Raw genomic sequence first — 18,071 nt, 5'->3', positions numbered from 1 at the left:
ACAACAAGACATATAAAGTGAAGTACGGAAAAGAGATCAGACATGACAATTATTTTGTTACAGTGCTACAAGATGTGTTGTGATCGTTGTGTTTTTATTTTATGTAGCGTGATATCCGGATGTAACTGATCAACTGTGCTCAAGAGTCATTGAGACGGCAGTATGATGTCGAGGCGTCGCTGCTTAAACAACCCGATGGGGTGAGACGTTGTGGCTTCACTACGCAGACAACCCGATGGGGCGAGACATCGTGGCGTCGCTGCTTAAACCACCCAATGGGGTGAGACGTCGAGGCGTCACTGCTTAAACAACCTGATGGGGCAAGACGTCATGGCGTCGCTGCTCAGACAAACTGATGGGGCGAGACATCGAGGCGTCGTTGCTTAAACAACCCGATGGGACGAGATTATGTAGAATTGTTGTAGAGGGCTTCAGACAACATTAGAAAACCATGCCTAATTCAACCTGGAGCTAGTACCAGCATGAGAGTAAAGTCGTTCGCATGTTACAAGAAGAGGCGATGACCGAGTACTCATACAACAGTCATTCTGCAATTCAACCAGTTCACAAGCTATATGAAGAGGCGACTAGATATCAAGAACACCAGACGCTACAAAACTGACGAGGTGCATGATGAACAAGTAGTTTGCTTGATATAAGAAGAGGCGACGGCATAATGATCATGCAATAGTTACTGTTGTAATACTTGCTGGTGTGCAAACCATAAGAAGAGGCGGCCAGCCGTTACGAAAAAACAAAATAGACATGTCGTTCGCAAGTCATAAGAAGTGACGACGACTGGAGTATCATTGAAATCTGGTGTTGCAACAATTGCTGGTCCGCAAGCCATAAGAAGAGCGGAAGCCATAAGAAGAGGCGGCTGGCACGGAATAAACACAATTGGTAGTCGAGTCGCGTAATTATTGAAGAGGTGACTCGAAAATGACAAGAATAACATCGTGATTATACGGTCCCACTGTGCAACCGCACAGCTGGCTGCATGATGGCAGATATCCGAAGAAGACGAGATGACTTCGCGCAAGACTACAAGCAACTCTACAGAATTCAGAAAAGAAAATTGTACTGAAATGATTAAGAATTATCATAGACTGACTTATTCAGTAATTGTCATTACTAACATGAAATGATATTGTAATGTACTTTGTTTTGGAACAATTTGAAATTACTTAAGGATAGAGATTAACTGGAATATTTAAGACATGCTAACTTAATCAGTAAAAGAAAAATTAACTTTGTACAAATCCTGTAAAAAAGAACATTGCATCATATCCATTTTGTGCACTGTTGTGCTAAAATGAAAAAACCTATGAGGCTCGGTCCTCACAGTTCCCTAATCCCTCAAATACCTATTACCATTAACATGTCTCCAAATAAATAAGTTATAGGTGGGCAGTAAGAAACCGTTATAGTTTTGAGGTAAAATGCTGCTGCCTTTAAAGTGAATTCAAGCCATCAGCATTTGGGGGGCTTGTATAACAGATCTTTTATGTTGGGATAAATTTATTTTATTTTTTGTTAGATGATTTTGTTAAATAGCTGAATAAACTGTAATTAGGAATAATTTAATTAATCAGGGTATAGAAGATAAAGTCAAAGAGATGTTCATTGGGCAGACATTGTCATAATGTAACGTCATTGCGTTGTTCGGTTGTTAAAACAAGTCATTTGTGTTCCGTTCTGCTGTTCGATCATGCGCGTATCTGAAAGGAATTAGTTCGGGGACTAGAATAAACTTTCACATAATAGTTACAATTCAATGTTCCGACAAAAGGGGTTAACGTCAGTGTTAATTTGAATTGTGGGCGACAGGATTAGTTTTGACAGATACGTGAAAACGGACATAACGAAAGTTGTTCGCATATCATCCTTGAACGTGACTTTTTATTTAATTAATGATTGCAGGCTCATTAAAGCTGTTATCTCATGATTAGGATCAATCCCTCTTTCCTCCTAGATAGTGATCATTCATTAACATTTACGTCATAAGAAAAAGGATTATTAATAAAAATGATGTTAAATGACAATTACGTGTTATTCCGTTAGTGTGGAACCGACGTAATATCTCTGAAATGACATTGATACATAATTTGTGTTAAATACTGAACTGAGATAGGAAGTAAATTGAAATTAGAGAACATTTGATACTGAGACTATAGAAGCAGAAGCGCTTAAGGTTTCTCTTCTCTAAAATAGCAAAACAGGTACGAACTTTAACTCAATAGTCGACATTATGTATTGCAAAGACATTAGCATTTCATATTTATTTTGACAACTCGCTGTTAAACAAAGGAACGTTGAGTCTCTGTACGAGTATTAAAATTAAATCTAAAAACATAATTAATAACAGCAAACTCCGCTTTCACAAACTGTATTGCATGTCGTCATTGGGCAATAACTGCACAACCCTGGAGACTTGGGTGGTGAAATTAGAAGTCGGGCATATAAAACATAGTTAAAATTCCATTAAAGCTACAGTGGAGTCGGCACAACAGGACGTGGGCAGTTATAGTGGCTCACTATTTATGTCAGGCAGGGTATGTATATGTATGTACATAGATCAGAGAATGTCTAACAATTATGTTGACATACACACAATTTTGACAAGTAATTGGGTCTGTGACAGCAGTACAAGAAAACAGAACTATACTCTGAATAGTGATTAAATATTAAAATATAACAACATATTGAAATAAGTTTACTGCAGTCTTTGAAAAAGTTGCAAAAATGAATGATGACCTACACAACTCGCTATTAGCCCACAAATGCAAGTTGCCATGATCAAAAAAGTACACAAACTGACCGCCCTGACTTACCATAGTTGGAGTCATGAATGGCGGTGGTCAAGTTTAGGATTGTTCTGTGCAACTACATAATGCATTCTTTGGCAGTCAATAACATTCAGTAGCATCCCGAGTGCTCTGCTCTGTATGTTGTAGCCAATGCCAGCATTAAACGTGACTGCAGTGAGTTATTTAGTGAATTTTTATTCCATTGTTGTGAGTTGTCATTGCTGATGGCAGTGGTAGATAACAGATTCTACACAAGTACGCAAGAGATGTAATTTGCAGAATATACACTTTCTTCGACTGAAAAGCACATGTCTGCATGTACTGCAACTGTTGCATGGAACCAGCAACAATGCAACCCTTGTCCGTGCCTTAACCTGCACAAACTGTCATCATCCATGATACGGACTTCAGTTTGTATTACTAGTCTCATTCCATTAATGTTGTATGTAACCTACATTTGCACAAGCACGGAGATTGCTTTAAATTGCCTGTCCCATGCTGTGTGGATTAAAAACTAGCCCAGCAACATTATGGTTGCTTACGAGTACTTCAACAACCCTGTGTCATTGCTCATCGACTATTGATTATTGGCACTGTATGAAACTCAAGAGACACAATGGTCTGCCATGTAGGTATTTCTGGGAGACCATTGGAAAAGGTTATTAAATCTAAATAACATTATACACTGATCAGCTATTAACATTATGACCACCTACCTAACAGCCAGCATGTCCACCTTTGGCACAAATAACAGTGGAAATGCATCATGGTGTACAAACAATGAGGCCTCAGTAAGTCACTGGAAGAAATTGACACCACATCGGCAAACCCAGATCACCTCCTTTTTTTTTTTTTTTTTTTTTTCATCAGTCTACTGACTGGTTTGATGTGGCCCACCACGAATTCCTTTCCTGTGCTAACCTCTTCATCTCAGAGTAGCACTTGCAACCTATGTCCTCAATTATTTGCTTGATGTATTCTAATCTCTGTCTTCCTCTACAGTTTTTGCCCTCTACAGCTCCCTCTAGTACCATGGAAGTCATTCCCTCATGTCTTAACAGATGTCCTATCATCCTGTCCCTTCTCCTTATCAGTGTTTTCCACATATTCCTCTCCTCTCCAATTCTGCGTAGAACCTCCTCATTCCTTACCTTATCAGTCCACCTAATTTTCAACATTCGTCTATAGCACCACATCTCAAATGCTTCGATTCTCTTCTGTTCCGGTTTTCCCACAGTCCATGTTTCACTACCATACAATGCTGTGCTCCAGACGTACATCCTCAGAAATTTCTTCCTGAAATTAAGGCCGGTATTTGATATTAGTAGACTTCTCCTGGCCAGAAATGCCTTTTTTGCCATAGCAGTGTGCTTTTTATGTCCTCCTTGCTCCATCCGTCATTGGTTATTTTACTGCCTAGGTAGCAGAATTCCTTAACTGCATTGACTTCGTGACTATCAATCCTGATGTTAAGTTTCTCGCTGTTCTCATTTCTACTACTTCTCATTACCTTCGTCTTTTTCCGACTTACTCTCAAACCATACTGTGTACTCATTAGACTGTTCATTCCGTTCAGCAGATCATTTAATTCTTCTTCACTTTCACTCACCTAATACCCATAAATTCCATGGAGGGAAGTGATGAGCTCTGACACAACATTCAGTCACATCCCAGGTGTGTTCGACTGGGTTCAGGTCTGGCGAGCTGGGGGGCCAGTACATCAATTGGAACTTGCCACTACATTCCTTGAACCCCTCCATCACACACTAGTCTTGTGACATAGTGCATTATCTTGTTGAAAAATGCTTCTGCCATTGAGAAACATGATAGTCATGAAGTGTTGAACTGCTTGGCCATTATAGTGCCTTTCACGAACTCCACTGGATCCATGGATGGCCATTTGAATGATCCCCAGAGCATAATGAAGCTGGCACCAGCTTGTCTGCAGCCAACTGAATAGGTGTCAAGGAGCTGTTTGCCTGGAAGACAAAAGATTCACGCCCTCCCATCAGCATGGCGATGAAGGTATTGGGATTCATCAGACAATGCAATGCTCTGCCGCTGTGCCAACATCCAGAGCTGATAGTCACATGCCCATTTCAGTTGTCGTTGCCAAAGTCACAGTGTTAACATTGGCACATGCATGGGTTATTGACTGTGGTTGGCTGCCCAACCCTATGATCTCTGGACATTGTTTCACCTTGGTTTTATCATGTGCTGAAGACACTCACCACAGCACTCCTCGAACACCTGAGAAGTTGGGTAGTTTCCAAAATGCTTGTGCCAAGCCTCCAGGCCATTGCAATCTGTCCTTGGCCAAACTCAAGTGTGCATGCGTTTGTGTGTGTGTGTGTGTGTGTGTGTGTGTGTGTGTGTGTGTGTGTGTGTGTGTGTGTGATTAGCAGTCATTCCTCACCAGGTGACGCTGTTATTGCCTGGACAAGTTTATATTGATAGTAAGCAGGTGGTCATGATGTTCTGGCTAATCAGTGTATTATAATATTACTTTAAAATCTGAACAGGACCATTAGTCCAAATTATGCTGTATCATCCTTTGCCAATGGCCTTGTGATGGACCGTTTGCTAAGGCAGCGAGTTTTCTTTCTCAAGCCAATGTCTCCACAAACTAATGACTCTGCCACGTGACCGGACGCCCAAACACTGTGCTTACTGGCTACCGGTGGACAGAAAGTAACTCGGGGTCTGGCGAGCCTAGCTTCACTCAGTCTGGCTCTTCTCTTTCTGGTGTCAGCATTGTTCCGGTTGTGCATTGGCAACACATTTGTGGTTCAGACATGCACCGTCGAGTTTGAAGTTTCACAAACACTTTGCCGTGTCCACATCAGCTACGGAACATGATTAGTCACAAAGTTCAAGTCACAAACAATCCAACCACCATTCACTTGGTGACAACATGAATACTGCTGTGCGATCTTCAATCCGGATCTTTCTGACAATACTTCCCAATGAGAGATGATTGCAGGCATGCACCTTTACTTAGCAAGGTAGAATTTACCAAGTGAGCTCCTGCAAGGGCAGTTAATCTGTGAGAGTAATTCATGTCCCTTTGGTGTAACAATTTGGTTTTTCATAAAAGTGTTGTTTTTATCCATTTGTAGAACAATCCTTTATACAGCTCCTGGCATGCCACTCTCTACTACACTGTAATAGTTTTAGTAAATTAGGTAGGGAAATGATCCCATAACAATGGCCTGACAATAAAATCTGGCAGCTTCATTTTCAAATTTCACATGTCGTTGGCTGCCACATCCTGATAGGCAAACATTTCCATTCCTGTGCACATGTGCACCCCACCAACAGCTTTGTTAATGTACTGCTGCAGCTACTGTGCTTTGCATCACTTCCCTTGACCTGTGTTCCATGTGTTCATAGCCTGTGTAACCTAGCAACATGGCTTCCACCAATGGTACAACCGACACCTCACCACATGTGGCCACTGCCCCATCACCTCACAACATCACCACCAAACTGGCCATATGCCTCGTGGAGCTGGAATGCTGGAACACCGAGCTGTGTGTGCAATTTGTGCTGATGCAACCACTGTTGGCCCAAATCCAGATGCCAGACTCCACACCAACACCCCCACCAGCCATTGTAAGTGCTGCTGCTGCCACTGCCGCCATCCAAAATGGCCCCAAAGCAATTGATGACCAATCATTCGCCTGCCTTCACCACTGCGTCTGCCTGTGCCACAGCCCACTTGCCACCCTTTAATCACAGAGTCCAGTGTCTGTGGTTTTCCTCTGTGGATGCCATGTTAACCAGCTGTGGCATCACCTTAAAGCTACCAAGTTAACTATGGTAATCAGTGAGTTCAAGCAGACATATGCGACAGAGATTCATGATGTCATCTTCTCACCCCTTTCACCAATCATCTTGTCACCCCTTCCACCAACAGCTTGACACACTCAGGTGTCACTTCGTTACACAACTCATGTTGTTCGAGATGCAGCACATCTGGGTCCTCTTTTTCCTTGAGCAGTATAGGGACTGGCAATGTTTGAAATTTATGCATCATCTCTGAAGCCTGACGGAGCCATACATGGTCTCTGATGGTTTCCCATATAACATCTGACTGGCTCACCTCCTCGCCCCGATACAGACCACGCCACCAGCCATGCAGACAGCTTGCAAGAGATGCTGGCCTTCCTGCCTGCCACCACCACTGCATGCCCCACCCAGCACAGTCAAATGACCATTATGCCACCCTCCCCACCACAAGCACAGCCCCGTTGCTCATAACATCACCAGCCGCTCCACTCTCTGCTGGCCTGCAGCACAGCCCCAGCAGCCAGGGGTATATGACATGTTCATCTGCCTCAGTGCTGAAATGACAATGCTGCAGGCAACCACAGCCCACCTCAATTTCGACCACCGCAATCTGCACTGCACCAGCTGCTGACACAATGACAGCTGCCACCACTGCAGCTCCAGCCGGCCTGCTGACAGCTTTCATGATAAGGCTTGCCTTTGATAGTGCCGCGAGCATTTCAGCCCAGATGTTGTGAACGGCAGGGGACCCCGCTCTTGACACACAAATGTAAACAGCCACTAGGATTTGGCATACCTAGCTGCTCCTCAGTCTCCCAGTGCATGGTCATCTGTGATGCTCACTCCACCACACTTTTCCTGAGGGACACTAGCTCTGAGTTGTCTGTCTTTCTGAGGTGTCTTGTATGGGACCTTGGGCATGACCTTAGCCATCCTCCTAACAGAAGCAAATAGCTCTACCATCATCAACTATGAAACACATTGCCACGTTCTAGACCTCAGCCTGTAACAGTACCCCCCTTGTGGACTTTAGTTGTCACTGACACCACCGTTCCCATTATCGCAGTGGACTTCATCGGCACTACCATCTGCTTCCTAACACTGCTGGCCAACACCTCACTGACAGTGATATGGGGAAATCAACGAAGTGCACCACCCGTTTTGATGTTGTTTTTTTTTTTCTTAAAAAAAAAAAGACAGGGAGCATATTCCAGCCTACATGCTGACCTCCTAACACAATTTCCTGCACTCACACATCTGCTGAATGCACTTTGGGAGATCTGTCATTCAACTATCCACTATACTGACTTCACCCCAGACTACCTATCTTCTGCTAGCCATGGCCCCTAGCACCACACAAACTCAAGATTACCAAGGCCAACTTTAACTAGCTGCTTTCTGCTGGCATGCAGCATCCTTTGAAGGGCCTGTGGGCGTTTGCCCTTCACCTTGCCAATAAGGAAGATTGTCCCTGGTGGCCATGCAGAATTTACTCAAAACTAACCGCTTGCATGAGCCCTCACTGGTACCCATTCTTACACCGCTACAACACACTGGCTTGGAGCTATAATTTTTGGCACAGTCGACTGCGCCACGGCTTTCACCTGGATTCTGGTTGCACCCACGGACATCCAGACAACTGCTATCATCACGTTCCTTGGTCTCTATGAGAACACTTTCATACCTTCAGCCCCCCTAATGCTGCCCAAACATGGTAGCGTTTCATGGACAGCATCTTACAAAGCTTGCCATGCTGTTTTGCCTTTTGGACAATGTACTTGTTTTTCTCTGCATCATCTGAGGAACACCATGAGCATCACTGCAACATTTTTGACCCCCTCCAGGATGCTGGCATCATTGTCAACAGAGCGAAGTGTGTTCTCAGTGCCAGTGAGGTGGTATTTCTACCTGCCACCAGTACACATCGTCTACCTGACAAGGTGCAAGCTACCCTCAAATTCCCGTGTCCAGAGATATTCCAAGACCTCCATCATTTCCTCTGTATGTTAAACTACTTCCAACACCCCAGCTGCCGTTGTGGTGATGGCAGCTAGATTGCTAGCAGCACTGTTCTGCAGCAATACACCAGCAACACCTGGCAGTCACTTGCTTACTTCTCCAGCAAGCCTTCTGCCACACAATGACACTGGAGCACATATGGTAGAGATCTCCTTACCATCTACAAGGGAATTAAATACTTTTGACCACTTGTGGAGGCCCATCACTTCACAGTTGTTACCAACCACAAGCCCATCATGTTTGCCCTTGCAAAAGGCTGTGACCAGTGCTCCTCACGTCCATTCCGGCAGCTGTCATTCACCTCTGAATTTACAACTGATATACATCACATCACCTGGAATTGACAATGTTGTCACCAACTGCCTCAGCCCTACATGTGCTGTTGCCTCTTCCCTGGGCTATGATGCACCCCAGATCATGACCTGGAACTCTCCTGCCTAAGTCTGGGTCTTGCTTCTGGACTCCGCCTCCAACCAAAATTTACACATGGCTCAAACAGCAGTATCTCCTGCAATGTATCCACTGGCTCACCACACCCATTCCTCCCCACTGCACACCCATTCCTCCCCACTGCATTCCATAAATGCCACATTCGACTGGTTGCACAACCTGACACACACCACCATGCATGCAACTGTTGCTCTTGTAATACAGTGCTTCATGTGGCCATGTATTCAAGGGAACTGCAGGACTTGGGCCTGCACCTGCCTTGTCTATCAGCACACCAAGGTCTGCAGCCACATACACACCCTTGAAGCCACTTTCCCAAATGTGTGGTATCACTTCACCCACATTCAAGTGGACATCATCAGCCTTCTATCACCATCTGATGACTGCCACTATCTCCTCACCATGGTGGACAGATATACAGGCTGGCCTGTGGCAATGCTGATACTAGACTTATCTACCACCATGGTAGCTGATGCTTTTGACTCCAAGTGGACTGTCCATTTCGCCTACCCACACCACATCATAACTGACCACGGGTACCAATTTACATCACCCCTTTTCCAGGCACTGATACACCTCTGTAGCACTGACCTGCACCTGACGTCAAGCTTCTACCTTGCCACCAACAGCAAGGTGGAACAGCTCCTCCAGACTTGCCCACAAATGACAGCCTGCCTGAATTCAAGCCAGCTTCCAGGACTGCATGACCCACCTGTGACCCACCCCAACCCAGTGCCATGGCGAACACAGAATATTCATCCACATCAATCTCACCTCATGCACACTCATTATGGTGCGCATCAATGCTCACTAGTTCCTGCTTTATCCACACCAAGCCCTGAAGTGGGATTCCAATATGTTTACCCTGCATCTCCATGTCATCTCTACCAGCATTCATTCAATCTATAGGCTGAACCCCACCTATATACTGCCCGATCTAAAACTTACCAGCTCACCCACCATGTTTATCAACATCCGACTGGCGAATACTGATGCCAGCACTGCTGTCAATGCCAGCCCCCCCATGATGGCACTAATGGCATTGACACCACTGACACCAATGTCACTACCACCAATATCGAACCAAGAACCTCCACCAACAATGGCCCCAAGACACCTGCCTACCACCTCATATCCAGGGCACCACAGAAAACCCATTTGCTACGCCAGTGCTGCCTCTGACCCACTGGGCGTCAACACACAGGTGCCATCGTCACCAACACCCAGGACACTCACGCGGCTGGCCATCCATCTCCCCCAACAGCCTATGCCTTACACAACTAACACCACCAGCAGCCGGCTGCACCCCCCAACACCGCATTGATGCCCCTATCTCTCCCATAGTGGCCCTGCACTACTGATAATAAGTGTCCGCCAACAGCAAAATGTATCAAAGCCTTTAGGATGAAGACTATGCTATACTTCATAAAGTCTAACTGCTTTGGATGAGTGTGAGGTCACACACAGCACTCGGATGTTTGGCACTCACCTCTGGCACATGACTGGTACTGGCAGCATTGATGCAAGCACCCGCAGCCTCCCACTAGAAACATGTGATCCCTCCAGGCACTGAGCTCACATATATCTGCAACATCATCTTCCATGAGGAACAGTCTTGTGTGATATTCAGGTTGTTGACTTCAGTGATCTTCCACAAATCTTTGTCCCATTGGTTTAGCAGTCTTCCTTGTGGTCTGTGTCCATCTCTTGGACCCCATTCCAGCACCGACTGTGTTCAATGGTCACCATTTCTTCTGGCAACAGGGTTGGTCGATTGCCATATCATAGTGGCTTTTATCTCCAGGCTGCCCCCATTTAGTAACTGATTTGATGTATTTTGTCAGAATTTTCATCTTTCATCATAAATACTAACATAGAACTTCCCATTCCTCGCTGCACAGTTCTAAGTTTCCTTCTTGTGTACTCATGAACTGTCCAGGTCCCACAGTCGTAAGTCAAGAATCCAATAAAAGCTATTTTTTTTCTGTCACTGGCATTTTTGTCCTGAATACAGTTGGATATCTTCCATATGCTCACCAGTCTTGCTTGGTGCATCAGAAGTTTTTGATATTAGGTCTTCCAGCATACTTCCAAGCTAGCCAAGATAGATGTATTCTCTAACAATATCCAGCACTGTATTTTTGAGTTGTGCATTTCTACCATGCTCCATTTTTTAAGATATCACTATAACGTGCAACAGACAGACCAAAATATGCTACTGTCAGACATCTTTACAAGGAAGGCAATAAGTCAGAAATTAATAATTACTGACCAGCCTCAGTACTTACCTTCTCCTGGAAAGTACTGGAAAGGATTATGTACGTTAAGAAATATAAAACACTTCTCTCAAAACAGAGTGTCTCAATTTCAATTTAAAAGGGCTCTCTCCAAAGAACAAGTTATTTTTTGTTCGCAAATCAGCTTACACAAAATTTAAATGACAAAATACTGCCATCTAGCATTTTCTGTGGCATGTCAAAAGCATCTGACTGTGTAGTTTGTGGTGTTACATTTTAGTCCAGTATATTAATGTGTAATCATACGTCTACATAGCGGTTAGTGCAGTGGTTAGCACACTGGACTCGCATTCAGGAGGACAATGTTGAAACTCACAACCGGCCATCCTGATTCAGGTTTCCAAGGTTTCCCTACATTACTTAAAGCAAATTTTGGGACGGTTCCTTTGAAAGGACACAGCCACTTTCCTCCTAAATCCTTCCCTAATCTGAACTTGTGCTCTGTCTCTAATGATCTCATTGTTGACCGGATGTTGAATACTAATCTCCTCCTCCTCCTCCTCCTCCTCCTCCTCCTCCTCCTCTTCCCCTGTCTACCTAGCCAATGAATAACACTTGTGTACTGTAAACAATATAGTGATTTAGTACTTATGACAGTGTTTGGAGGTTTTGCTATGTATTTTTGCATGTAATGAGTGTACAGAGGGATGCCATGTTTTTGAAGTGGAGCAGTGAATGCAGTAACCCCACAAGATGAAGTACCTGTGTGGGCCTTTGTACACACTCCATGAATAATAATCTCAAGTTGTTGCAACACAGTAAGCCCCCAGTAACAATACTGCAAGAGATCCATGCAGAAGCAGAAGAAACTTGTACAAGATTCAGTCATGTAATGAGCTGTCAAACTGACACATACACTCTTATATGATGTTCCCTATGTTGTAAAGTTGTTTGTAGAAGATGTAGTAATATTTCATGGAACAATACACAGACAGTGTTACAGAAGAAATTCTTCTTATTCATTTACAGGAGTTCCACATATGTTGAGGAACTTCAGTTCCATCATTAAACACAACTGCACCAACTACTACGATCATAACATAAATACACTTAAGGTGCAGAAATCAATAACTATTAGTCATTACATTTGAAACTGAGAATAAAGATACACACTATTCTTTTACAGCAGCTCATATAGTATGATATCAGAGATCTTGCTGGTAATGGGTTTTGACCCTTTCTAATTAAAGGTACAGTGTGTTGCATTCATGAACTCTGGGAGTGTACATAATGAAACAGCACGTACAGAATGGGAATTAAACACTACAGGTGAGCCATAATGATTCATACTGGGTCCACTCCTGTTATTATTCATACAAATGATCTTTCATCACATATTAAAGATGCAGAAATAGCTCTCACTGGTGATGGTGCAAGTATTATAACCAAGCCTTATGGAGTACCTTCAGCAATTGGAAATGTAATTCAAAATTACACAGTGTCTGATTACACCAATAGAAATAATGCATTAGGGCAAATCAGACAAAATATTCTAAATTCTTTTGTGCTTATTTTGATAACAACCTGAAATGGAAGCCACATGTCACAGGTCTCCTTAAACATCTACACTCTGCAACATTTTTGGATGTGATCATATTTTGGAGGTGAAAATGTCAAAATGTGACTTAAACTTTCTACTTTCATTTACTAATGTATACTGGCATCATATGCTGGGGTGATTAATCACTAAGGCGAAAAGTATTTGTTGTATAGGAGTGTGTAACAATCATAACATGAGTATTCACTCTGTATTCTCTTGCACACATCTAATTAAACAATTTGGCATACTGACAACAGCTTCTCAGTGCATTTACACCCTTGTGAAGTGTGTTGTCAACAATCAGTCCAACACTGTTTGAATGTGTACAGTACACCTTGTCATTGTGTATCTATGGTTGCCTCATACACAAGAAGAGTCATGTGTGTATATTCATGCCTTTTTTCCCAATATGTGTGCATGTGAGATTCCATTCACATCAAGAAAGAAGCAGCTATTGCATTGTCACCTGACTAGATCAATTTATTTAACCTTACTCATAAATAAAACTATTTTTTACCCATTGTAGTACTGTGTTATATACTATTATGAGAATAAATACAATTATTTACAGTATTGCTACTTTTATTACATTTCTCTTAAAAAAAGTTCCTGCCTGTCAATCACAATGGCTGGTTATCACTTCTACAAATTTTGAAATTCTTTCTGGTTTTGTTTTTAGAATATTTAATGCAAAGGAAAATTTTGATGTGCACAGATATGTACCATCAAAGGCTATAATGAAATCCATGAAAGAGTAACTTTAAGTGGTACATATACACTGCAGTTTGTGCTGGCATGTCACTGCACCCCTGAGTGTAACTGCTGTTCATAACTACAGCTTCAGGTTTAATGTTTCCCTTGGGGACTGTCTAGTGGATAGTGGGTTTGTTTATCAGCTCCAGATGTGCTGGTGATGCGTGCCAAAGAGGCTGCTACTTAGACATGACCTCTAAAGACAGGCTGAAGACCACCTAACATTTCATTAAACATAATCATAATGATGAAGACTGAAACTGTAGGGTGGCTCTGAAATGAGTGTTCATTTTGTTGTTGCTCCGGTGAATTCGAATCACTGGCAAAGCTGGACACATTAAGATCTGAAACTTGTGAACCACAAGGGGAGCAGTTTCTGGAGTATATGGATCTGCAGCACACATGGACTGGCTGATGAAGACATATTAGTTGGGAATGTAAAGATGCTAGACATTAAATCCTGGGTTTCAGATCCCACATACCATTCAAAAATTACCGTATCACTGCACATTTCTTATAGAGAGAGATTGGAAACACAGGCAGCTAAGTTTCTAATCTTTTCAGAAATGTGTACTCCAAACCTAACACTTAATAAAGTCTTCTTTTTATGAAACTTGCCTCAGACATGGATGAATACAATGGAAGGCAAAAAGTGCAAAGGAAAAATTGCCTACAAATTGGAAATTTTAATTTTGGATGTTGGAATGTTCACAGTTTGTATAGACCAGAAACCATCCTGGCTAAGGTCTCAGAAATTAAGCAATATAAACTGGACTTGGTGGCAGTATACGAGACAAGATGGACAGGTAAGGGTGCTCATAAAGAAGATGGACATGTACTATTTTATGGTGGGTGTGTAGGTAAACATAAACTTGGCACTGGGTTTGTGATGCATGACAAAGTATCAAGTTTGGTTAAAGAATTCAAGGTTGTTAATGAAAGAACTTGTGAAATCATTCATGTGAACTACAATCTACAAGCTGCAGCCAATGTACTGCTTTCTACATGGGCATGACAACTAACAAGCTGTCTATCTACATGAACAGCCACCAACAAACTGTGGCCTAAAGAGAACATGCTGCCCAATACAATATGCTTCTCTTCAATGAATGCTTCACAGCCTGTGCCATCTAGATCCTTCCTACCAACACCAGCTTTTCTGAACTACCCAGGTGTGAACTCTTCCCACAATGTATCCTTAATTCCCATAACCCCCCTGTCCTCAACCTGTGCTAATCCCTGTCCTCCACTTACCTATCCCCTTCTCTGCTCCCACTCCAGCACAACACAGCCTTCTATCCTATCAATCAGTTCTTTTCCCCTTATCTACTTCTCTCCTCTCTTGCTCACCTCAAACCTCCTGACTGCAACTAGCAGTTCCTACCCTGTCCCCATCAGTCCATGCAAGGTCCCACAAGCAGCACCACGCCTTCCCCCAACTCCACCCTGCTATCCACCATTCTCTGCCCCATGTCTCCTCCTTACTGCCCAACCAGATTGTTGCTCCCATTTGGCTCAGTTATGACTCAGTCAAGTTTCAGCAGCCAGAGACAGTGGTCCTGTGTGTGAGTTGTGCTTGTGTGAATTTGTGTTCTTTCTCTATTTCAAAAGAGGGCCTTTTGCCCAAAAGCTAAAAGGTATTCATCATATCTGTCTGTGGCTCATCATCCCCTCTACATGGTGACTAGCAATGTATCCTTTTCATAATATAGTTGTTATTCCATCCTAGACTTTCCTTAGCATTAAAATTACTTACATCATCATATATAGTTCTGTCCTACCGTAACTATTTGCAACACAAAATGAACAAATTATTAATACATACTGCGATCATGAGCTGCATTTTTCTGAGCCAGTGCATCAAGACGGGAATTCACATCTTCCACAGTAAATTTCTTTCCTTCTCCGCAATGGTTTTTCAGAACAAAGTATGCCACTTCCGCAAAATCTCCTGCCTGATTCACGCCAGCTTTTGGAGATCTGCAGGAAATGTAAATGTAAGCAAGGTTAAAATAGTTTCTGAAAACAGCAGAAATAAATTAATTGTTACAGACAACAATCAAAAAGTAAAGTAATCAACAACTAGAAATTTGACGGAACTCAAGGCTACGTTAACAAAATAGTATTTTTATTTATTCATTTCTCACATATTCACAAACACTGGTTTTTATGTAAACAAAATGTAAAACATAGGCCAACAAAAAATGTTTTTGAAAAATGTTTTTTTTAACTTTGATAGCTGATCTTTATAGATTTTTATGAGCTGAATCCAAATCTAGCCTTAGTTTTTTTTGTATCACCCACAGTTTTCAAGCAATATGCTTTTTATTATATAGTATAAAAATCCTGTGCTATAGGGTAAATGGGGAAATTAATGAAATGCTTTGTTACAACATAAACATGGTTTGTATTTACAGTAAGCTACTTAAAACAATGATATGTGTTAATGGAGGTTTCACTTGTCAGTTGGAATTGGTTTGTAGTTTCTTTCTCTTTTTTCATTAAAGCTTCTTGTGCAGCTTTTTCTACAATGAGTCGCTTGCTGAACTTCTCGGTGAAGTGACCAACGGTAGTCCCGCATCATGTTGGTGTTCCAGCGGCCTTGGTAGTGTTTTTCCATCACTTTAATGTCCTAGTGAAAATGCTCTTCTTGCTCCTCACTAACATCTTCCATATTGTCCGGGAAGTAATCAAGGTGACTGTTCAAAAAGTGAACGTCCAGGCTCATTAAACATCCTAAAGTTTTAAACTTCTTTAACATTGTAGCTATAATAGAAACATATTCTGGATCTTTTTCATGTCCTAAGAACTTTGTAATGACTTGCTTGAATGATACCCATGCTTCTTTCTCATTTAAAGTCATTGCGGATTCAAAGTTAACATCAAACATCAATTTTCTAATGTCAGGTCCACCAAAGATGCCTTCTTTTAGTTTAGCTTCTGAAAGGTGTGGAAACTTTTGGCAGAAATATTAAGACATGGTCCATCTTTAGGCAAAGCCTTTACAAACTTTTTCATTAGGCCTAACTTTATATGTAGAGGTGGTAGGAGAACGTTTTTTGGATCTACAAGGTTTTTGCATAGAAAGTTCTTCTCACCAGGTTTTAAAGACTACCTCACAGGCCAGTTCTTTCTGCACCAGTGTTGATCCCTAACCATACTGTCCCATTCACATAAGAAACATGGAAATTTGGTAAAGCCACCTTGCTGACCAAGGAGCATGGATGTTACTTTTAGATCGCCACATATCATCCAACCATGAGCAGAATAGCCTATTTTATTTAGCACTATTTCTAGGTTTTCATAGCTTTCTTTCATATGTACAGAATGTCTTACAGGTGTAGATGCATACATGTTACCATTGTGTAATAAAACAGCCTTTAAACTAGTTTTGGATGAATTAATAAACAGCCTCCAGTCTTCCTTTTTGTATTCAATACCAAACTCATTCATCAGACCAGGAATGTCTGAGCAGTAAACTAAATCATCATCTTGTTGAAAAAACTTGGAAAATTGCTGCTCTCTCTTTCTATACATGCATATGCCAGTTCCAACTGCCAGTAAGTTCTTTTCTTTTAATCTAGAGCTAAGCAATTCAGCTTTTTCTTTCATTAAGCCCCCATCCCTAACCAAATCGTTATGCTTGGTCTGAGTAAACAATTTGGGCTCTAGACTTTTCTGTATTACAATGGAATTCATCATCATCTGGTTCATCTAAATCAGATTGTACAGCACAAAATACTTCTGTTGGAATAGAATTTAAATCATCTGGTGGTTCAGGAACCGGCAAATCTACACCATTCCCTACTGGTCAGATGGCAGATGGAAGTTAGGGTAGCTTATTACCTTCTTGTTTTTCGAATTATGACCAGTAATATCAACACTGCAAAATTAGCAATTATCGGAATGATTTCTTGGCTCCCTCTATATCATAGGAGCAGCAAATCCAAATGCTTTTTTCTCCTTTTTGGGCTATTTTCTCAGCTCTTCAACACACACATAACATGCCTTATGTGGTGCCAAAGATTTATCTTGATCACCAAGTTTAGATCCAAAATATGATAGATAAACCTTTTTCACAAAGTCTGTAATATGTCTTTGGTGTTTTTTAATCACAAATTCACCACAAATATAACAAAAACTGTCAGCAGAGGTTTTACAACCATGCTCAGACATTGTACTGAGCACACGTACAGGAAACAGGAAAGTGAGGTTAAGTTGATTGTAAACAAAACACCATCTGTTAACACAAAAATAGAATCAACCTTTTTTTGCCAGCAAATGTTTTTCAGCAGTGTTACCAACATCATCTACATTCATTACACCTCCTTTTTAAATTATTTTAACTATATAAAAGCTGTTAAATTCTTTAAAAAATCGAATAAATTTAACTGTAAAATGTGAAAAAAT

The 18,071-nt window shown here is 41.9% G+C and overlaps 1 protein-coding gene across 4 annotated transcripts in view; it reads right to left on the bottom strand.

Moving 5' to 3' along the window:
• The window catches only part of LOC124544684 (DNA ligase 4), a 297,481-nt gene that overhangs the window by 181,824 nt on the left and 97,586 nt on the right, over positions 1-18,071 (bottom strand). For all 4 annotated transcript variants that reach the window (XM_047123315.1, XM_047123316.1, XM_047123314.1 and 1 more), the window contains one exon: positions 15,487-15,641. In XM_047123315.1, the coding sequence (XP_046979271.1) occupies positions 15,487-15,641 (155 nt within the window). The remainder of the gene's footprint in view (positions 1-15,486; positions 15,642-18,071) is intronic.

Source organism: Schistocerca americana, chromosome 8 (assembly GCF_021461395.2).
Source record: "Schistocerca americana isolate TAMUIC-IGC-003095 chromosome 8, iqSchAmer2.1, whole genome shotgun sequence".
In the NCBI taxonomy this organism is placed as follows: Eukaryota; Metazoa; Arthropoda; class Insecta; order Orthoptera; family Acrididae; genus Schistocerca; species Schistocerca americana.
The sequence above is the reverse complement of the archived record's forward strand: the minus strand, read 5'-3'. Positions and strand labels throughout refer to the sequence as shown.